Source organism: Pelophylax lessonae (assembly GCF_965119305.1).
Source record: "Pelophylax lessonae genome assembly, chromosome: 2".
Classification (NCBI taxonomy): domain Eukaryota; kingdom Metazoa; phylum Chordata; class Amphibia; order Anura; family Ranidae; genus Pelophylax; species Pelophylax lessonae.
The window spans coordinates 357859243-357883039 of record NC_138769.1 but is presented as its reverse complement, the minus strand read 5'-3'; the positions used below and the strand labels follow the sequence as shown (position 1 = coordinate 357883039).

At 44.0% G+C, this 23797-nt stretch overlaps 1 protein-coding gene across 1 annotated transcript in view; it reads right to left on the bottom strand.

Moving 5' to 3' along the window:
* Positions 1-23797, bottom strand: part of MACO1 (macoilin 1) — a 126078-nt gene that overhangs the window by 42484 nt on the left and 59797 nt on the right. The window contains exon 3 of the mRNA XM_082244544.1: positions 22060-22186. Coding sequence (XP_082100670.1) covers positions 22060-22186 — 127 coding nt within the window. The remainder of the gene's footprint in view (positions 1-22059; positions 22187-23797) is intronic.

The following is a 23797-nucleotide window of genomic DNA, read 5'->3' as shown; positions in this document are numbered from 1 at the left end:
TAAGCATTCCTTTTTTGAACAGCAATGTTTGTTTTTTTAACCCTTTGGGTTTTTAATATAGCTCTATTACAGATGTTAACTCCCTCTGGCAAAAGTTCCAATGTCTCCTTCATCCATTCTAAAGCTAAAAGCCAAGAAGCTCCTTAAAAGACCAGCTACAGTGGTTTCGAAAAAGAAATTAAAAGTCAACAGCTACAAATACTGTAAACATACACCAGTCCAGGGATCCAGTACCGTCTTTTCCTAGACTGGTTCTTCCCCAGTCTTTGGGTCACCAGCTTGAAGCTTCACAGCCTATTCCTACTGTGCATGTGCGAATCGCACTTTGTTTTGAGAATAGGCCCACAGTCCCAGGAGGGTTGCGGGCATAGGGTCTGAACTGTGTTCACAGACAGTGATTTTTTTGGAAGTATTCCTGAGCCCATGCAGTAATGTCCATCAGAGAAAGCCTGTTTTTTTAATGCAATGCCATCTGAGCCCAAAGATCATGGGCATCAGTTTCAGTCTTGTCCCTTGCACAGAGAATTTTCTTCAAATTCTTGGAATCTTGATATTATGTACTGTAGATCAGCCTTTTTCAACCGGGTACCTTTGAAAAATGCCTAGAAATTACCAAAAAAAAAAAAAAAAAATTGTATACAAGCCAGTGGACGGATCAAGCCTGCCTATTAGTTTCATAAAGCCTCAGGTTTTCATTGTGCACCATTACAACCTTCAAGCAGCCAGCGTCCGAATAATCAATGACATTATCGGTTGAGGAGGATGTTGGTCACTTGCACAGCATCCTTGTTTGCCCCTCCGCATCAGCACAGGTATCACATTAGCTGAATGAGGGAGAAGTAAAACATTGCAAAACTAATCAGTACCAGTGTGCAAAGGTGTGTTTGCTTTGGAAGAGTAATGTTGGGTGTCCGATGTGTATGGTTGTTGCGTTACGTAAAAATATTGGTTTAATTTTTAAACTTTAGAATGGGCTGCCTTGAGATTGTATGCCATTTAAAGGGTGCCTTGACTGAAAAAAAGGTTGAGAAACATTTCAGTAGATCAGCCGTCACTAAATGGTGGCCCGCGGTCCATTGACGGCCCGCGCGATGCTTCCGCCCGGACCGCGAGACCGCCTCCTGTTATCAGTCATTGGTTTGCTGGGACCGCGGGTGTCCCAGCAACCAGTGACGCGCTGTGTGTGCGCCACGCCCCCTCCTTACTCACTCCCAGTCGGTGTCCTGTTCCTAACTGCGGCTCCCATTCAGCCGGGCAGCGAGTTGGGGCGTGACATGTGCACACCCCGCCCCCCTGCTGCTCGAGGCTCGTCTGCTCCTGGCTTGGCTACTGGCTGCAGGTATGTGGAGCACAAGGGGAAAGCTAGCTAGATAGCTGCACTTAAAGCTGATGAGGTTTTTAAAGTGATGGGCATATTGTGTAGTGCTCATTAGAGTGCCCCCTAACATAAAATGTGCCCATTAGCGTGCCCCTTATTTTATGTTAAGGGGCACTCTAATGGGCATATTTTATGTTAAGGCACACTCTAATAGGCATATTTTATGTTAAGGGTCACGCTGATGGGGGTCACGCTGATGGGCAAATTTTATGTTAAGGAGCACTCTAATGGGCATATTTTATGTTAAGAGCAACGCGGATTTACACGTTTTAACCATCAGCGTGCCCCCTAACAAAATGTGCCCATGAGCGTGCCCCCAACATAAAATGTGCCCATCAGCGCGCCCCTTATTTTATGTTAAGGGTCATGCTGATGGGCATATTTTATGTTAAGGGTCACGCTGATGGGCATATTTTATGTTAAGGGACACGCTGATGGGCATATTTTATGTTAGGGGCACTCTGATGGGCACATTTTATGTTAGGGTCACTCTGATTGGCACATTTTAGGTTAGGGGGCACTCTAATGGGCATATTTTATATTTAGAGCAACGCTGATGGACACGTTTTGTTTTGGCCATCAGAGTGTCCCCTAACATAAAATGTTCACATCAGAGTGCCCCCTAACATAAAATGTGCCCATCAGTGTGCCCCTTATTTTATGTTAAGGGTCACACTGATGGACACATTTTATGTTAGGGGGCACGCTGATGTGCATATTTTATATTAGAGGGCACTCTAATGGGCATATTTTGTGTTAAGGGGCACTCTAATGGGCATATTTTATGTTAAGAGCAATGCTGATGGACACGTTTTGTTTTGCCCATCTTTGAGTCATGGCACAGACTTCAGATTCGGACCTCGGCCCAAAGAAAATTTTAAGCGACCGGACCTCCTTGAATTTTAATTCATTACCCCTGCTGTAGAGGACAAAGTCTTTGCAATTTTAGGTTGGAGTAACAGTCTGAGACGGTTTGACTTTGCTCTGTGCATCAGAGTTCCCGCTGCCGAGTGTGGGCGAGAGCCCGCCGGAGGCGGTGGGCGCTCGCCCCCCAGCTGCAGGCGTGCAACCGACGCATACCTACGTTGGTTAGCGCAGTAAGGGCTGCCTGCCACAGTAAAACTGCGGCAGGCGGTCCAGAAGCGGTTAAGAATGCTTTCAGAAATAGTTTCAAGGTTTATTTTCTATCATTTACCAAAATGGAAAGTAAATGAACAGAAGAAATTCAAATCAATATTTGGTGTGACCACCCTTTGCCTTCAAAGCAGCATTAAAGCGTTTGCTACCACAACACTTCATATTCCTGATGTGTGCCTGCTGTACCATGTACTTGTATGAGAAAGTATCCTGTTCGCTTTGTAGTGCTTCCTTTGCGTGAAATCCCTGGTGCTCCTGCTAGACCCTCTGCTTTAAGCAGTACAGCACACCGTGGTCAGTACTCCAACCATGCTGGGCACTTAGTATGCTCTCCAATGATCAGACTTGTCCTGACACATCCCTGCTGCACAGCCATTCATTAAGATTAATGTGCTGCTGCTCCACCCCCCCCCCCCCCAGCTCTTCTGCAGCTGAGAACAGGAGGGAATGTGATCACTTATAAACATAAAAAAGTACAGTATATCTATATAAAAATGTTTTGCATTTAATTTCCATTTTAAACTTAATAGGTTGTTTAAAAGGTGATTGTTTACAATCACTTTAATTATCTTCTTAGGTACACTTGCACAGTTTTTGAAAATACTTGTCAGGTAGGTTGTTCCAAACATCTAAATCACAATATTACTGGGCTAATACCACAATTTACATAAAATATCAATTAGCATAAAATAAAATCAGGGCGAAAAGCAGCCAACACAAGTCCCGAATAAATTAGGATCCAATAAAATGTAATAGAAATGTGGCTCTAATCAAATATATCATATTGTCCATATATAAGGAAATATCACAGTCCATAAGTGTTCAATATGCACACAAGTGAAAGAGTCCGCAAGCCCAGAGAACCACCACCAGGGAGCTGTTCACACTGTCTCTTACCAGAAATGAATGACTTCCCATCACAGAAGTCATAACAGGCACAACAGATCACTCTTATGGCAAGATCCTTCTCTCCCTCCACAGGAATGGTATACGGTCCCCTTCAACTTCCACCTTCCTCTTGGAGAACTAACCAGATATCTTCTGTGGTTGTAGGCTGCCTCAAATCCTTCTGTCTCTTCATGTAATCCCACACAGACTCAATGTTGAGATCAGGGCTCAGTGGGGGCCACACCATTACTTCTAGGACTCCTTGCAGTGCTTTACACTGAAAATAGTTCTTGATGGCATCGGCTGTATATTTGTGGTCATTGTCCTGCTGTAGAATAAATTTGGGGCCAATCGCACTCCTCCCTGAAAGTATGCTATGATGGAAAAATATCTGCCTGTATTTCTCAGCACAAAGTACACCATTGATCCTGACCAAATCTCCCAACTCCATTTGCAGAAACGCATGAAACTTGCAGGGAACCTCCACCATGCTTCACTGTTGCCTGCAGATAATCATTGTATCGCTCTTCAGCCCTTCAGTGAACAAACTGCCTTCCGCTACAGTAATTTTTCAAATTTTGACTTATCAGTTCCAAGTACTTGCTTCCATTTTCTGCACCCCAGTTCCTATGTTTTCGTGCATTGCCGATTCACTCAGCCTTGTTTTTTGCCCGCAATTCTTCAATGAAGACAACTTCTGGCCTGACTTCTCTGGACAGTAGATGGGCATACCTGGGTCCCACTGGTTTACACCAGTTCTGGGCTGATGCACTGCTGGACATCTACCGTTGTCAAAGGGAAGCATGATGTGTCTCTGCTGCATTCAATTTCCGTAGCTGGGGGGGTGGGAGGGTCTGAGCAGCGGATGTAGCCTGACACTTCCTACACCTTCACCAAGTATCCATTACATTATCCTGAGGGCATAGTTTTATTTGCAACGATTGTTTCACCAACGGCTCTGGTGGCTTCCCACTGATCCAGTCGACCTAACAAGGGGTCCTGCGCGGCTGTCGATAATGTCAAAGAGGCTCAAAGAGGTCTGATCCTTGGACCTCGTGGGGCAGGATGGCGCCTGTCCACAGCAGACCTCTAAGGAACAGCATAAGGCAGGGTCTCCAAGACATTATCCAAAGATGCCATACCTCCTCCCGCAACACCCAAAGACTCCTCCGAAGGCATTTGAGGTGGATGAAACAGTCCCCCTCGAGAAAAGCATTGGATCTGGGCAAGATTGGGACACAATAGGTACCCTGCAATGATCACGGAGGATTCTGAACCAACCCTTTGAGATATTTTCTCAGCAGTTACAGCTGGAAATGCATCCATTGCTGCCTTTACTAATGAACTCAAGGGGTAAAAACTGAAAATTAGATTTTTGTACTCACCGTAAAATCCATTTCTCAAAGTTCGACGGACACAGCGATCCAATCATCATTACTATAGGGTTATATCGCCTCCTACAGGAGAACGGACTAGGCAGAACTTGGCTAGGCTCATGGGCAGTCCTCAGCTGGTATATAACTCCCTCTCTGCTATAGGTATTCAGTTTAGTATGCAACAATTCTAACAATACGTCCAGCACTATTAAATGATTACCTATGATGTAACCAACACACAAATTGAATCGTAATAATTAAAACCTGTTTAAATTTCATATACAAAATGAATGAAAATAATAAAGATCTAGTGTAAAAATGAATACCACCACAGATTAAGAATACTCATGTAGGCATTAAAACATGAGTGACATCAAAGGAAGTAATATAGTGAACAGATTAGGGACACAACAGATCATAACATAAGTGACATAACATTCAAAATCTAAAAATAATGCATAAAATTAAATCCAAACGAGTGTATGTATAACAAATCTTCAAAAACGTGCTCCAAGTGGATACTGGCTGAAAACCCAAGACCAAAAGAATATAGTTGTGAAGAAATCCACCACCCACATGAGGGGGGCGCTTACTGGAACAAATGGACTCCTCTTGACTGACCCAATAGGCGTACGCCAGACTATGGTGTATGCACATCTGGTAGGGGAGGGGAGAACAAGAATGCAGTTTCTCCCACCACTCTCCTTGCACAAGGATATTCCTGATCCACCCTCAATAGGTGGATTCAGTAGGGGTTGGTAGCATCACCCCTGAGCACAGAATCCCTCAGTGGATAGATCAGAAAAAGGAAACAAAAAGCCTCCACACAGTGTAAAAGCATACAATGAAGGGATTAAAAGTTAACACTTACAACTCTGTCGATAAAAAGCATTTTCAAAAGTAATCTATGCAGCATGGGTACGCAATGGCAGACAGACAGAACTCTACCCGACACATTTCGTCTACTTCAACATCACACCCCAGATGTCTAGACAAAATGCGTCGGGTCAAGTGCCGTCTGTGCCATTGCGTACCCATGCATTATACAGATTACTTTTGAAAGCGCTTTTTAAATCGACTGAATTGTAAGTGTTCTGAACTTTTAATAAATCCCTTCATTGTATGGTTTTACAAGATGGAGGCTTTTGGTTTCCTTTTTCTGATGATCTATCCACTGAGTGATTGTTGGAGAAGAATTTATCGGTGTTTGACGGTGATGCTACCAGCCCCCCACTGAATCCTATTGAGGGTGGATAAGGAATATCCCAGTGCCAGGAGAGCTGTGTGGGAGAAACTACATTCTTGTTCTCCCCGCCCCTACCAGGTGTGCATACACCATTGCTTGAGTTGACCCAATAGGTGTACACCAAACTGAATCCACTTTTTCCGGTAAGCCCCCCCCCTCACGTTCGTGGTGGTATTCTTCACAAATATATTCTTTTGGTCGTAGGTTTTCATCCAGTATCCACTTGGTTTTACATACACTCGTTTGGTTTAAATTTTTATGGACTATATTTTTATATTTTGAATGTTAGGTCACTTCTATTTTAATCTGTTGTGTCACTATTCAATTCACGATATTACTTCCATTGATGTCACATGTTTTAATGCTTACACGAGTATTCTTAATAGATCTGTGGTGGTATTAATTTTGTTTACACTAGATCTTTAATATTTTCAATCATTTTGTATATGGAATTTACACATTTTAATTATCACGATTCAATTTGTGTGTTGATGTGGTTACATCATGGGTAACCATTTATTAGCGTTGCACGTTGCTATAATTGTTGCATACATTTGTCCTGTGTTGTGCTGGCTGCTTGAGACATTAGCGTGGTATTCCCCCTTGCTTTTTACATTCAGTTTAGTAGCATGCATTATTAGAAGTATTAGAAGTAACAACTCCTTACAAGGTGGGTGCTGTGTTCGTCGATTAACTCAGAGAAATGGATTTTACGGCGAGTACAAAAAAATAGAATTTTTGTAACTTACTGTAAAATTATCTTCTCTGAGTCCGCTGATAGACGCGGCCTCTTCCAAGTTTCATCACTATTGGGTAATGGCGCCCTCTGCAGGAGCAGGCTAGTAGTAGGCAGTGAAACTTCATTAAAAAAGTTTACTAGACACACCTTTAGGGGCTGTCCCTCTAGACATTACCCTCAGACACAGAGCTTACTGATCAGTTTTGTAGCAAGCAGTACAGGAAGACAAACAACCCCAAAATAGGGGGGCGGGTGCTGCGTCTGCAGGATAATTTTACTGCAAGACAAAATTCTATTTTCTCTTACGTTCTCTGACAGACGCAGCCTATTCCAAGTTTCATCACCATTGGGATGTCCCAAAACAGTGCAGGTGTGAGGGGTAAGAAAAGATGCAACCAACAGAACGGTAATGTGCCTGAACAATAGTCTGTCTGCTCCATTTAGAAATGGTTGCAGCGGACGCAACCGACCCCTTCCAAGGCCCCTCAGGAAGGACAAACAGGGAATCAGACTTCCTAAAGGATTCCGTGGCCGACAGGTAAACCCTCATCGCCCAAACTACATCCAAGGAATGCTAGGCAAATTCCTTGGGATGCTTAGGCTTCGCACAAAAGCAAAAGGCAAAACAATATTCTCATTGAGGTAGAAGGCAGACACCACCTTACCGAGTCGCAGCGAATGGCAGGACAGAGCCGCCAATTCAGACACTTAACAGAGGCGACAGCCACCAGAAAGGCAACCTTCTGGGACAACACAGGCAGAGGTATTTCTCTGATATTTTCAAAGGAAGGTCGTTGCAAAACTGGCAAAACCATATTTAAATCCCACGGATGCAAAGGGGCCCTCCGCGGGGGAGCCAGATGACGCACCCCTTGAACAAAGGTGCAAAAATCAGGGAATTAGTCGCCAAGTGACGCTGGAAGAAAATGGCCAAGGCAGACACCTGACCTTTAATCGTGCCCAATGCCAAACACTGTACCACACCTTTCTGCAAGAAAACTAGGACCCTCGCCACCGAAAAAGAGCGAGGATGCAAGATTTGTGACTCACACCAGGCAATGTACACCTTTCAGGTATGATGATAATCTTCCTGGGAGGTAGCCTTCCAAGCTCTCAGCAAGGTAGGAATAACAGCATCTGAGAGACCTCTGTCTCTCAACTCCTGACCTTCAACCGCCATGGCCACTAAAGACAGAGACCATAAAGCAGGGTAGAAGATCGGCCCTTGAGACAGCAGATCTTCTCTCAGAGGTAGCCGCCAAGGAGGCTCTACGACTGTCTTGACAAGGTCCGCGTACCAAGACCGACGAGGCCAGCCTGGGGCCACCAGAAATCACTTGTACCTGTTCCAGCGATAACCTGCGGAGGAACCTGGACAACAGTTGAATAGAGGGGAAAAGCATAAATCAGCTGATACTGGTGCCAAGGCACCATCAACGCGTCTGCCAGAGGATCTCGAGAAGAGATGCAAACAGATCACGTCCGGAGTCCCCCACCGGGCACACAGGAGCCGAAACACCTCCGGATGCAGGAACCATTCCCCCTGATCCAAGGACTGACGACTGCCAGTTCTTCACTCCATGAATGTGAACAGCAGAAATAGGTGGAACGTGCGCCTCAGCCCAAGACAATCTCGGCCACTTCCTTGGCCGCCGGGGCACTCCTGGTGCCACCTTGGTGATTGAGGTCTGAGGGTAATGTCTAGAGGACAGCCCCTAAAGGTCTAGTAAAATCTTTTTCAATGAAGTTTCACTACCTAGCCTGCTCCTGCAGAGGGCATCATTACCCTATAGTGATGAAACTTGGAAGAGGCTGCGTCTGTCAGAGGACGTAAGAGAAATCCCATTTTCTCTTTAGTTCGACTGACAGCACTCCATTAACCATGACTATAGGGACGTCCAAAAGAAGTGCCAAAAGAAAAATGAGGGTTGGGGAAAATAACCCAAGCCTAAACACAAGAGCCCTAACTGGATCACAAGAGCCCCATCTGAAATAAAAATGTAAAGAAAAACATTCCTCAAGAGGGAACAGCCCCTCTTAAACAGCAAAACCTTGCGGCCACAGATGCCAAAATATCTACTTTGTAGAATTTGGTGAAAGTATGCACTGACGACCACGTGGCCGCCTTGCAAACCTGAGATATTGGCGCTGGATGACCGAAGGCCCAAGAAGTATAAGCGCTTGAGTAGAATGCACCGTGACAGGGAAAGGAGGAACTTGACCTTTAATAGTATAGGCCTGAGTTACCGTCTGTCTGACCCATCTACAGATGGTAGCCAAATAAGCGGCCAGTCCTTTCCTTGGTTCTTGTGACCTCCGAAAGGACTCGTAGCTGCCAGATACATCCGAATTGTCTGAGCCACATCCAAGGTATGCAAAGCAAATGCCTTGGGATGAGCCAACTTGGGACACAAGGAAGGCAACACAATTCTCATCAGAAATGGAAGTCAGAGACAACTTTGGGCAGGGATGACAGACAGGGGCAAACAACCACTTCATCTCTATGGACCACTAAATAGGGAGTACGACAGGATAGTGCCACCTACTCCAATACCCTGCAGGCTGAGGTAACAACCACCAAGAATGCCACTTTCTGGGACAACGTAGACAAGGGAATTTCCCGAATATTCTCAAATGGAGGTTTCTGAAGGAGATCTGAGCTTTCACTGTGGCCCCCTTTATGGTCCTATGTGGACTGCATGTTTTCTTACCTTTCAGTTTGAGAGCCCGGTTGGCTCAACACAGGTCTCCTTGTGTGATTACAGGTCCCTCTCAAAAAATTAGCATATTGTGATAAAGTTCATTATTTTCTGTAATGTACTGATAAACATTAGACTTTCATATATTTTAGATTCATTACACACAACTGAAGTAGTGCAAGCCTTTTATTGTTTTAATATTGACGATTTTGGCATACAGCTCATGAAAAACCAAAATTCCTATCAAAAAATTAGCATATTTCATTTCATATTTCCGACCAATAATAAAAAAAAAAAAATGTTTTTAATACAAAAAAAGTCAACCTTCAAATAATTATGTTCAGTTATGCACTCAATACTTGGTCGGGAATCCTTTTGCAGAAATGACTGCTTCAATGCGGCGTGGCATGGAGGCAATCAGCCTGTGGCACTGCTGAGGTGTTATGGAGGCCCAGGATGCTTCGATAGCGGCCTTGAGCTCATTCAGAGTGTTGGGTCTTGTGTCTCTCAACTTTCTCTTCACAACATCCCACAGATTCTCTATGGGGTTCAGGTCAGGAGAGTTGGCAGGCCAATTGAGCACAGTAATACCATGGTCAGTAACCCATTTACCAGTGGTTTTGGCACTGTGAGCAGGTGCCAGGTCGTGCTGAAAAATGAAATCATCTCCATAAAGCTTTTCAGCAGATGGAAGCATGAAGTGCTCCAAAATCTCCTGATAGCTAGCTGCATTGACCCTGCCCTTGATAAAACACAGTGGACCAACACCAGCAGCTGACATGGCACCCCAGACCATCACTGACTGTGGGTACTTGACACTGGACTTCAGGCATTTTGGCATTTCCCTCTCCCCAGTCTTCCTCCAGACTCTGGCACCTTGATTTCCGAATGACATGCAAAATTTGCTTTCATCCGAAAAAAGTACTTGGGACCTCTGAGCAACAGTCCAGTGCTGCTTCTCTGTAGCCCAGGTCAGGCGCTTCTGCCGCTGTTTCTGGTTCAAAAGTGGCTTGACCTGGGGAATGCGGCACCTGTAGCCCATTTCCTGCACACGCCTGTACACGGTGGCTCTAGATGTTTCTACTCCAGACTCAGTCCGCAGGTCCCCCAAGGTCTGGAATCGGTCCTTCTCCACAATCTTCCTCAGGGTCCGGTCACCTCTTCTCGTTGTGCAGCGTTTCCTGCCACACTTTTTCCTTCCCACAGACTTCCCACTGAGGTGCCTTGATACAGCACTCTGAGAACAGCTTATTCGTTCAGAAATTTCTTTGCGTCTTACCCTCTTGCTTGAGGGTGTCAATGATGGCCTTCTGGACAGCAGTCAGGTCGGCAGTCTTACCCATGATTGCGGTTTTAAGTAATGAACCAGGCTGGGAGTTTTTAAAAGCCTCAGGAATCTTTTGCAGGTGTTTAGAGTTAGTTGATTCAGATGATTAGGTTAATAGCTCGTTTAGAGAACCTTTTCATGATATGCTAATTTTTTTAGATAGGAATTTTGGTTTTTCATGAGCTGTATGCTAAAATCATCAATATTAAAACAATAAAAGGCTTGCACTACTTAAGTTGTGTGTAATGAATCTAAAATATATGAAAGTCTAATGTTTATCCTTACATTACAGAAAATAATGAACTTTATCACAATATGCTAATTTTTTGAGAGGGACCTGTATATATGGTCTAAAACGTATCCACAACCTGTTCCTACTCACATGGAATCTACACGAAAAATGCTCTGAAATTTTTCCCTTGCTCTCCAAATGCTCTACTTCACGGACCAATGTTTTATACCTACAAAAAGGTTGTGTAGTCCCATCAACGGTTAAATGGCTAGGAAAATTAGAGTACTGTCCTGTAATGTTAGAGAGCTGAACAACCCAACTAAACGAAGTGCAGTTCTCCGAACCATTAAACAACTGACCTCTTCTGCAAAATGCTTACAAGAAACACATTTTTCATATGGAGACCCACCCGAATTCTCACAATGCCATTTTTAGTCACCAATTTCACTCCGTTTACTCATCGTACTCCAGGGGTATTAGTGTCCTTGTAGGTCAAGGAACTCAGTTTTCCTCTACTAATGTGCTGATTGACCCCGACGGTTGGATTTGTTTTTCCACTTTATGGGTTCAAATGTAATATTGCGGGTATGTACATTCATCCACCATTCTTGGCTGAGACCCTAAAAACCCTGGCAAAATTATATGTCACTTTCCTGGCCCACTGCTAGAAGTGGTAGGAGCCTAACAATTACCTAGATTCTGCCAAAGACAAGTTAGTGGGACCTACTATTACTACTATGCACTTTGCCTAAAGGCCCAACTGCATTCGCACAGTTGCTCATGGAACACCACTTATGAGGCTAGGAACATCTCTGATTATTCCATTTTAGGTGGACATATCTCCCAGATTATCCTAGAAGGAAATGTTGGAAACTCAATCCCTTTTGGTTGTCTTTATTTTCAGACCCAGATCCAATTGCGGAATCCCTGTTTTTTTTATTTTATTTTTTTTTTTTTTTTTAACATGTGGGGACGGCTGATCTGGATGTAGTGTGGGATGCCTTGAGGCACAACTAAGAGGGCAGTTTATAAAAGCATACAATTATATCGAAACTAAAACGAAGTCCTGGGAAAACTTTGAGCTAACAGGAGGTACAAAGAAGGTACAAAGAACAGAAGCTAACTATATTACCAATCCCTCACGCTACCAAAAGGGCATGGTTAGCATCACAATCCCTATCACAACAGTTAGCTGGGAACAAAACGCTTCTTTCTGAAGCCATCCATTGGCCACGCTCACCAAGTCTCAGCAGGCTACCCCTTTATTCGGGCTATTACAGATCCCAAGGGTGCAACATGGTCCAAGTTTCCATTTTCGGTGGTGGGTAGAGTAAATCCTATTAAAATGGTGTGGGCCCCCCAATTGCTCTATGTGTTCCTTAATTCTCCCTATATGGATACCACATAAATGGTTTTCCCATATTGACGCAAAATTCCGGGCTCTAATATGGTGAAATAAAACAGAATCAGCCTACCCACTCTACAACTTGGTAAAGATCAGGGTGGTCTTGCTGTACCATGCTCGAGAAACTATTTTATGGCTTCTCAAATCCACCATTTAGGAGCCTGGGCCCTAAAGATCCCTTGGATCCTGTTCGCAACCTATTAGTGCCATGGGGTTCCCCTTGTCATGCTTTAACCTTTTTGGAAGCAGGCTTCGCCCATATAACACCTACTACTCCAATAATAATTCTGCTTAATACTTTATGGTCTTAAGGTGTATTAGACAGCTGCAAGAAAAAAAGTATGTGAACCCTTTGGAATATGGATTTCTGCACAAATTGGTCATAAAATGTGATCTGATCATCATCTAAGTCACAACAATAGACAATCACATTCTGCTTAAACTAATAACACAAAGAATGAAATGTTGCCATGTTTTTATTGAACACACCATGTAAACATTCACAGTGCAGGTAGAAAAAGTATGTGAACCCTTGGATTGAATAACTGGCTGAACCTCCTTTGGCAGCAATAACTTCAACCAACCAAACGTTTCCTGTAGTTGCAGATCAGACGTGCACAATGGTCAGGAGTAATTCTTGACCATTCCTCTTTACAGAACTGTTTCAGTTCAGCAATATTTTTTGGATGTCAGGTGTGAATCGCTTTCTTGAGGTCATGCCACAGCATTTCAATCGGGTTGCGGTCAGGACTCTGACTGGGCCACTTCAGAAGGCATATTTTCTTCTGTTTAAGCAATTCTGTTGATTTACTTCTATACTTTGAGTCATTGTCCTGTTGCAACACCCTTCTTCTGTTGAGTTTCAGCTGGTAGACACGATAGCCTTAAGTTCTCCTGCAAAATGTCTTGATAAACTTGGGAATGCATTTTTCCGTCGATGATAGTAATCGGTCCAGGCCCTGACGCAGCAAAGCAGCCCCAAACCATGATGCCCCCACCATCATACTTCATAGTTGGGATGAGGTTTTGGTGTGCCTCTTTCGCCACACATAGTATTGTGTGTTTCTTCCAAACAACTCAACTTTGGTTTCATCTGTCCACAGAATATTTTGCCAGTACTGCTGTGGAACATCCAGGTGCTCTTGTGCAAACTGTAAACGTGCAGCAATGTTTTGTTTGGACAGCAGTGGCTTCCTCTGTGGTATCCTCCCATGAAATCCATTCTTGTTCAGTGTTTTACGTATTGTAGATTCGCTAACAGGGATGTTAGCATTTGCCAGTGACTTTTGTAAGTCTTTAGCTAACACTCTAGGATTCTTCTTCACCTCATTGAGCAGTCTGCGCTTTGCTCTTGCAGTCCTTACAGGATGGCCACTCCTAGGGAGAGTAGCAGCAGTGCTGAACTTTCTCCATTTATAGACAATTTGTCTTACCGTGATACTTGATGTCTTACCTGATGAACAGCAAGGCTTTTGGAGATACTTTTATAACCCTTTCCAGCTTTATGCAAGTCAACAATTCTTAAATCGTAGGTCTTCTGAGAGCTCGTGTGCAAGGCATCATTCACATCAGGCAATGCTTCTTGTGAAAAGCAAACCCAGAACTGGTGTGTGTTTTTTTATAGGGCAGGGCAGCTGTAACCAACACCTCCAATCTTATCTCATTGATTGGACTCCAGTTGGCTGACATCTCACTCCAATTAGCTCTTGGAGAGGTCATTAGTCTAGGGGGTTCACATGCTTTTTCCACCTGCACTGTGAATGTTTACATGATGTGTTCAATTAAAACATGGCAACATTTCATTCTGTGTGTGTTATTAGTTTAAGCAGACTGATTGTCTATGGTTGTGACTTAGATGATAATCAGATCACATTTTATGACCAATTTGTGCAGAAATCCATATCATTCCAAAGGGTTCACATACTTTTTCTTGCAGCTGTATTAGCTGAACATACAAAGATACTGTTCCTATGCACCTATCTGGAACAATGCAAAGAGTTATACAAGCTGAAGGGATATGGGAAAAGGCTTGCATTATCTACGTAACACAATTATATAGTGGCTCAGTGATCAAGTCCTTTTTAGATGTACAATCAAGTGTCAGTTCTTCCCTGAAGCCAGTTTTATAAATACTTGCAATTAAAGCATGCTTTCCAGGCCCAGATTGGTAGAACTGCATTAACAGATGCTTCACTAATGCATAGGGTTTTGCTAGAAAGACAAAAAAAAAAAAAAAGGGATTTCTAGAGGGCATTTTATTCTCCTTCAGCCCACCCATGATGCCTCCACACTTCTATGTAGGAAGGGATGGGAAAAAGATTAAGGATTAGGAAACAAGGTTTAGGTTTGACATCTACCCCCCTTGTGTCATTCGCAAAAACTTTCCCACTTCTACCTATTACACAGGGTGTATAGGAAACCTGTCCAACTGTAAATGGGGTAACAGAAGCTCACCATTAGATCTGCAATGCAAAAGATAATTGAGACTTGCTACTTATCATTTAGAGGTGCCCCAAGATCTTCCGTTATTGGTCAGATTATTTCCACAATCTCAAGTTTCAGTTGCGTCTTTTGAACGATCCCATTGTCTGTTTACTTGGTGCCTTAGAGGAAGAAACACTTACACCACAAAGCCACACGGATGTAATGAGATTGCTGTATGTGGTTCGCAAGTTGATAGCTCGGTATTGGATGTCATCTCGGGTGCCCAGTAGGGGACAGTGGGTAGAACAAGTGAATAATATTTTAAACTAGGGTAAAATTCATCAGCATAGAAATGTACCTTGTAAATTTTGAACTTGACAACCATAGTTTGATTCTCCAGGTCTTGCACCACAACAATTGATTAGGTAAAGACTTCTCCAGGTTTAAAAATGCAGATGCAATTAATGGAACTGATGAGCATTATGGGCAAGGAACTTTATCGTGTAAACAACCTAGTAGCCAAGGCCACACATCTCAGGAATGGTTTTATAATATATAGTAGTTGAGGAATTTTATATCTGTTCTATTCACTAAAGAAACATTAGCATGGTGATCCTGCCTGTATGCGATTGAGTTCTATAACTGCTGCTTGTGCTTATGCAAAGCATTGTACCAGACTGTTTTCAGGATGGCATTTATCTAATGTGGATGTCTGTTTTCCTCAAAAATTCTTGGGGGGAAAAAAAAAAAAAAATGATTTTTGTCTCACCGTAAAATCCTTCTCTGATGTTCATTGATGGACACACTCCAGAATCTTCTTGACCATTGTGTTATGCTGCCTGACACTAGGCAGGAAAAAGCTTTACCATGCCTAGGGGGCAGTCTCAGGGGATATATACTTGCACTTGCTGCTATATGCACTCAGTTTTGTTGCAAGCAGTGTCAGAAGAAATAACCCAAATCAATAGAGGGGTGGGTGCTGTGTCCGTCAATGAACATCCCAGAAAAGGATTTTACAGCAAGACAAAAATCCAATTTTTTCTTTCGGTCATTGACAAGATACAGCTCCAGAATCTTGACCGTTGGGACGGCCCAAAGCAGTGTCAAAAACATGAGGGGTGGGAAAAAACAGCAGGAATAAATTCCAAAAAGGCTAAGCCTAGCCAGCCAGGTAAAACTGAGCTCAACCAGTAACAACTGGAGCTCACCTGAAACATACACCCTCAAAGAGTCCTCTCAGACAGCAAGCAAAACCTTGCGGCCAAAGCAGCATCTGCAGATGCCAGCACATCCACTTTGTAAAAATGTTGTGAAAGTGTGCACAGACGACCAGTGGCCACCTTGCAAACTTGCATCATTGACGCCTGATGGCGGAAAACCCGGGAGGCGCTAAGCGCCCGTGTAAAATGCGCCTTAACAGGGAAAGGAGAATCTGACCCATGATTGAATAGGCCTGCACCACAGTCTGAAAAAAAACAGAATAGTGCTGAGTTATCGAAAAGGAGCGGGGGTGAACCCAAGAGATTCACACCTGCAAAGCACGCTCCTCAAACACAATGGTAAACCTTCCTAGTAGATTTACTAGCCTGCAGCAGCTTAAGGATCATCGATTCAGACACCCCACTATCCTTCAGCATGAGGCTTCTGACAGCCAAGCCATTAGGCCAGCAACTGCAAGGCAAGATGGAAGATTGGCCCTTGGGCCAACAGATCTCCTCTAAGAGGAAGCCTTCAAGGAGCATCAGAGTCCAACCGTATCAGATCTGCGTACAAAGACCACTGAGGCCAATCTGGGGACACTAGGATGGCCATACGCCCTTCTGCCTGTAACCTACGCAGCAATCTTGGCAGAAGTTCTAGAAGAGGAAAGACTTCTAGCAGACGATACTGGCCCCAAAGGAGCCACTAGTGCGTCAGTGGCGTCAGCCAGAGGATCCCAAGACTGTGCCACAAACCTAAGCACCTTCCTGTTTAGACAAGAGACCAAAAGGACCACTTTGGGAATTCCCTACTGGAGACAACTGATGAAACCCCTCCGGAGGAAATGTCCAGCATACCGATCAGTAGTCTGGAGACCCCCTGAGCACAATCCATTCCAAAAATGCCACCCCACTCGGACAGGCTGGCATCCGTGGTGACCACCGTCTAGTACAGGGGGAAGGAAGATTTTTTCCTGTCGAAGTGCCGGAGAGAGAAGCCGTCGAATCAGAGACACTCTCGTACCCCGGCTCGACAGGATCAGATTGTCTAGAGACTGGATTCTTGCCCTACATGGCAAGAATCTCTTTCCAGAGGTCTCATGAGGAACTGTGCAAACGGAACCGCCTCGAAGGTAGACACCATCAGACCCAGCACCCACATGCCAGTCCTGAAAGAGAACTGACTGCTGAACAGGAGCCAAATTCATTCTGCAGATTTTGGAGCTTGTCCCATTGGAGGAACACCCTGGCTGAGGCAGAGTCCAGAGCAGACCCAGATAGTCCCACTAGGTGGATGGAATCAGAGCCAATACATGCAAATTTATTTCCAACCAAACTCCTGCAGAGTCTGCACAGTAATCTCCCGGTTGTCCGTCAGAGCAGTCGCAGAAGATCATCCAGGTACTCCAGTACCGCAATCCCCCTACCCCCGGTGGTGCAACAATGCCAACACCGGGGCCAACACTTTATGAAGACCCGAGGAGCTGAGGCAAGACATCTTGATAATGCTCCTCGCCCACGGCAAGTGGAGGAGGCGCGGATGACCAACAAATATCGGAATATGAAGGCAAGTGTCCTTGATATCGGTAGAGTCCAGAAAATCCCCCTGATGTAGGGATGCCACTACAGTACGAATGGACTCCATTCAGAACATCTGTACCCGCATAAGCAGTTCAGAGCTTTGAGGTCCAATATACTCCTAGCTTTCGTACCTCGCTTTCCTTCCTGGGATCTGTAAACATGTTTAAATAAAACCCATGAAAAAAACATCTTGATTCAGGGACTGGAACAATCACCCCTTGTAGTAGCAAGTCTTACATCGCCCCAAAGAGACCTCGCAGGCAGTCTGGGGATAAACGCAGGTAGGAAGGAAAGAACCTTTCTGGAGTTTGAGCTCAAAACTCGATCTTGTAGCCAGACCGAATCAGCCTGTGGACCTGTTGGTCTTGAATCAGGGAGGTTCATGGGTCCGGAAGAACCCGCTTTCAGGTTTACCAGACCAGGTCCCAAGTCCTATTGGAAACTCAAGAGGAGGTCCTTACAGACTTAGATCCCTTGTCTTGAAATTCTGCTTGACAATATCATCCAGAAAGGATCTGAACAGGTGATCCCCCACAAAGGGAAGATCAGATAAGGCCTTCTTGGAAGTCTGGTCCGCAGACCAGCATTTCATCCATATCCTGCGCCGAAGGTCTACTGCAGTCACCGACTGCCTAGAGACTAATGCCCCATACACACGTGCAGATTATCTGCAGACTTTTGTCTGCAGACTTACCAAAACCATATAATATGAGGTCAAACCTAAACACTTTCAATTTGTATGCAATCCAGCAGGCCCTTGCACTACATAGAAAAGGTAAGTCTGCAGACAAAAGTCTGCAGATAATCTGCACGTGTGTATGGGGCATAAGGGAGTCGCATCCAGGGAGACATCACAGACGAACTGCCACCCCTGGACCAAAATGGTCCACCAGCTCTGCAAAGGCAGGGAAAAGCCGTCTCCCCCCCTCCAGATCCTGGTGCAAAAGCTTTGCCCACTTCGTTAAAAGTCTGGGACACCAATGCTATGGTGAACACTTCCCTAAGGACCGAACCAGCCACAGTAAACATGTGGTAGACAAAAGTCTTGGCTCTCATGTCAAAAAGGTTTTTTTAAAAACCAGAGACTCCATCGGAATTACGGATGGATTTATTCAGCCCGGAGACCTGAGAGTTCACCACAGGTGGAACTGCCCAATTATTTAATTGAGACCCCTCAAGGGATACAGTCTATCGAAAAGCTAAGGCACCGCCATAGAGCATTTAGGAGAACGCCAATGACTCTTGACAATTTGGTCACAGTAGGCAGGAAAATCTTTGCCGCTTTAGAGGATCTGAAGGCACCAAGGGGACCGGCGCCTCTGATGCCGCAGCTGCATCCCCCATGTTTAAAAAGTTTCCCACACCGATCCAATCCGTGCATCCACCAGCAGCTTTTCCAGTGCATATATGTGGTAAAAAGAGGAACCCTCCTCACCATCAGGGCACTTGGAAGTGCGCGGACGCAGACCCAGTAGGGTCGCTATATACTAAGCTCACCCTGAAAACATAAGCAGGGGAGGCCGCTGACCTCAGTCCCGCAAGGAGATGCCGGTCAAAGGTTCACAAAAAGGTCCACCTATTAGACCCCGCAAAAAAGTTCGCCCTACAGAGAACATAATAGGATATAGCCCCCTTGGAGGGGGGGGGGGGCGCTTGCCGTGATGCAGATGTACAGCAGGCAGAGTACCCTCACCCACACAATGGCTGCTACACTGTCACTAAAAATGAAGCTCCCCGTTCAAGGGAGGCGCCATATGGCCAGGCTGACCGTATTGCCCAGCAGGTCACAACCTAAATTTCAGTGGAGACCCAGCCGCATTTGCCCAGATTCACAGCCCAGCAGATGCCCAGGGAGCGAGTTGGGCTTCAGCTAAACTCACTGAGGCAAAAAATCAGTTTAAAAAAATAAAAAAATATGCTAGCAACTGGGTCCTTACTCCTGACTAGGCAGAAAAAAGGGTCTAAAGCAGGAAGAGAGAGTATATCCCCTGGGACTGCCCATTAAGCGTGGTAAAGCTTTTTCCTTCCCTAGTATCCTACTCCTGTGTACGGGGCAGCATAACCCAATGGTCAAGAAGATAATGGAGTGGTGCCCGTCAAAGAACGAAAGAGAAAAAAAAATGTTTCCATGGCTGACCACTGCATCTATGGTCCTCAACATTGCCCGTTTCTCGGTTTCTTGAAAAGAGCTTGAACTGCACATCTTGAAACCCCAGTCTGCTTTGAAATCTTTGCCTGGGAGAGACCTTGCTGATGTAGTATAACCTGTAACATGAAACCAACTTACACAACCTCTCCTTAATAGAAAGGTTTGGCTGTTCCTCAGCCAGTTTTAGCCTCCTACACAGTGGTTTTTGTTTGTTATTTACGGTGTTTGAACCTACATACGAAATTGATGATTAGCACCTCCTTGGTCTAATTGGTTATTCATACATCTGAATCTAATCCTACAAAATCTCTGACATTGTGCATGTGTACAAAGTGTGCAAATGTAAGAACTGATGCTGGTTTGAAGCCAAAAAGGTAGTCACACCAAATATTGGATTTACTTGGCATTTTGGAAATTTATAAAAACAACATTTTTAAAGCATTCTTCACACCTGCCTAAAACTTTTGCACAGTAATGTATGGTGGGAGGGGTTATATGTCGGATCATCTCAAGTTCTGAGTGGCTTCACCAGTATCCAATCACCTGAAGGTGCAGCATATATACCATACATTTTTACGACCTGTGTCCTGTACCAGATTTGAAAGAAACAGACTGTTGGGACTCGGAGTCTGATAGAAGCCAAGGTCACAGGCTCAGCCTTTTTTTTATGGTCTCTGCAAGTCAGATACAGGCTCTGCAGGGGAAGGCATCAGTGCACATTTAGAGCACCTGTGAATCGTGTGGTCCAATAACTGAGCACATATGCATAAAAAGTGCTGAGTTGACAGTAGACTTGAGAGAGGACTCGAAGTCAATATCCAGATGATGATGACCCTACAATAAAGAGGTCTCAGGTGTTGGATACAGGCATTGGTTGCATGTGGGGAAATCAAGAAAGTGCCCACACAACCACTAGGGGTGTAGGAGCTGAAGTCCCAACTGGCATTACACACCAATATTTTTACAACTGGGGCTGTGCACCAGGGTTCCTCCAGGGGTTTCATGAGTAATGAGCAATTTCTGTCTCAGATAAGTTTGACACCATTGATCTTTTTAGCTATCTGTAAGGGGGTAATTATTTCTAATGACCACAAATGTAAGGAGAATTCTTCCCACTGACCATCACACTAACGTATAATGAGTTGTAGATCTAGTCCTTTTTAGCAGGGGTTCCGGGGCCGGAATTTTTGTGCTGAAAAGGTTGATGAAGGCCACTCAAGACCTAAAAAAAGCTCTGCAGCCAACCAACACTCAGGTCTGGAAACAGCCACGGTGTAGATCCCAGTGCTTGAAGGTCACATTCCAGGCTAGCCCTACATGTCCAATCCAAAAGCTAGTGCTGAGGAAGCAATCCAAATAGCTGCCATGTAGAGATCAACTGAAGCAGCAACATAGCAAGGAAAGGCTAGCAAAACATTTGACCTTACTCAAGAGCGGATGAAAAGGCTTGCAATCTCACAGGAAACTAGCAAAAAGCTGGGGTACAGGAGGGGTTTTACGGATGCTGACCTATCATGATTTTTCGGTTTGCTGGTGTTTAGACCTCCGGAAGTCAGCAGTATAACCCAACTCTATTTCAAATTCCTGGATCTCTCAATGAAGGATAAAAATATCTGTTGGTCCTGCCAGCAATATTGTGTGCTTAGAGCTTCCAACGAATGGAAGTTCTAAAACAAAATTATGAGCCGTCCAAGTTCTTTTCTGTAGACAACAGTACATCTTTCCCATTATATAGCGATAAGGAGAGAAGCTTGCGTTACTAGTCTAAATATGGAGGGCAAGCTAGGACGCCTATGCTGCTCCCTGCATGTAGTACAGTAAGCGAGTTGTCCCCTAGAAAGGAACTGGGCTACTAACTGGATTAACTGGTGAGAAAAGCCTGAAATGAGTAAATTAATGCAATCACCATATTTGGTAAGTTGCCATGTATTAGGTTTTAGATACACTCTAAGTTAGCATTTAGAAACCCCGATCAGCACACAAAGCTCCACAGCCATCTATAGCAAATCAAATATAGTTTAATTTTCATATGAAAATTTCACAAGCACATGATTTGCATTGGCACAAAATTAAACTCATTTTAGAAATAGTAATATGGAAACTTTGTGAAGGTTGGAGGAAGAATGCAAATAAAAAAAACCAAGTTTAACTAGGGAAAAAAAAACGTGTAAATTGTGCTAGCTTATATGGTTTGGGAATCTGCCAATAAAGATGATAAACTTTTTTTATTATTTTAAGCAAACTGGTTAGAAATATTTAAAAAAAAAAAAAAGTCTTACCTGTATGCCATACATACTGTACCCATACATAGGTACTGGCTGCGAAAAACAGCCATTGCACTGGTATAAATAAGAGACATATTATATCGGACGTGAATGCTACACACACAAAAAATACTGAGAAGGCCTGAAACACAAAAAGAACAAAGAAACAGTTAGCCAAGGGAATGCAGAGATACATTAAGAAAAAATCCACAAAAAAACTAAATTCAAGGCACGGAAACAATACCCCTTCCAAACTAAATTTTTGGACTGTGGCCGGTTCAATAATTCAGATTCTTAAGACTCTGGGATCCTCAGCAGAGTCATAATATATGTTGGTCCATTTTATGCCAACAGGTAGTCATTCAGTTCTCTCTATACACCGATTAGCCATAATTTTGTGACCACTGACTGGTTAAGTGAATAGTATTGATTATTTCGTTAAAAATTACATCTGAAATTCAATGGGATATATTGGAGAGCAAGTAAACATGTTGTTCATGAAGTTGATGTGTTGAAAGAAGAAACAAAATGATCATTACATGGTGTTGTGTATGGGACTGCGTAATATCAGAGCAGCTGACCCGTGTCCACAGCCAAAAGCGCTTACAATGGACACGTGAGCATGAAAACTGGGTTATGGAGAAATAGAAGGTGGTGGCCTGATCTGATGAATGTGGATGGCCAGGTGTTTGTGTGTCACTTATCTGGGGAAAAGAGCACCAGGATGCAGTATGAGAAGAAGGCAAGCTGGCGGAGGCAGTGTGATTTCTTTGGGTAATGTTCTGCTGGGAAACCTTGGGCCCTGCCATTCATGAAAATGTTACTTGACTTGTGCCACCTACCTAAACAATGACCAAATACACCCCTCCATGGAAATTGTATTTCCTGATGGCAGCGAGCTCTTCCAATAAGGATAATGCCACAGCTGCAAGAATGGTTTGAGGAACAACTAGCTCAAGGTGTTGGCTTGGCCTCAAAATTCTCCAGATCTCAATCCAATCAAGCATCTGTGGTATTGTGCTGAAAAATAAATCGAAATGATAGAGGCTCCACCTCACAACTTACAGGACCTAAGGGATCGGCTACTGACAGCATGGTGCCAGATACCACAGCATACCTTCAGAGGTCTGGTGGAGTCCATGTCTCAATGGGCGAGGCCTGTTGTGACAGCAAAAAGGGGACCTACCCAATATTAGTTGGGTAGTCATAAGGTTATGGCTTATCGGTGTAGAATGCCAAATTAAGCAAGGTCCAGTTGACCACATTATATAGCATTAAGATAAACAAGATTACTTGGAACTGGCAGCATGATGGCTAGAGGATCTGTATTATTTAGTGTTGTTTAGAACCCGCTATTAAAAACTGAAAATTAAGAAACCAGCATATAATGCTATTAGGCTCTGTACCTCCTGTTCATTTCAGGAGAAAATATACTATACTTGAAGGGTCTGTAAACTCCACCCCCCCCCCCCCCCCCCATTTGCTTCTTTTTGGTCTATTACACAGTTGAAAGCATTTGGTTAAAATCGGCTTGATAAGTGCAAAAAACCCTTTTGGTCGTGTTATTAGACATTCAAAGCGGTCTTCTGCAGTTTTCTATAAAAGGGCTCTCCTAATTGTTAACTTGACCTAATGCATAATTATGATGATCATACACTATACCAGTGTTTCCCAACTCCGGTCCTCAGGGCACACTAACAGGACAGGTTTGCAAGAAAACTGAAATACATCACAGGTGATATCATTTGCTGCT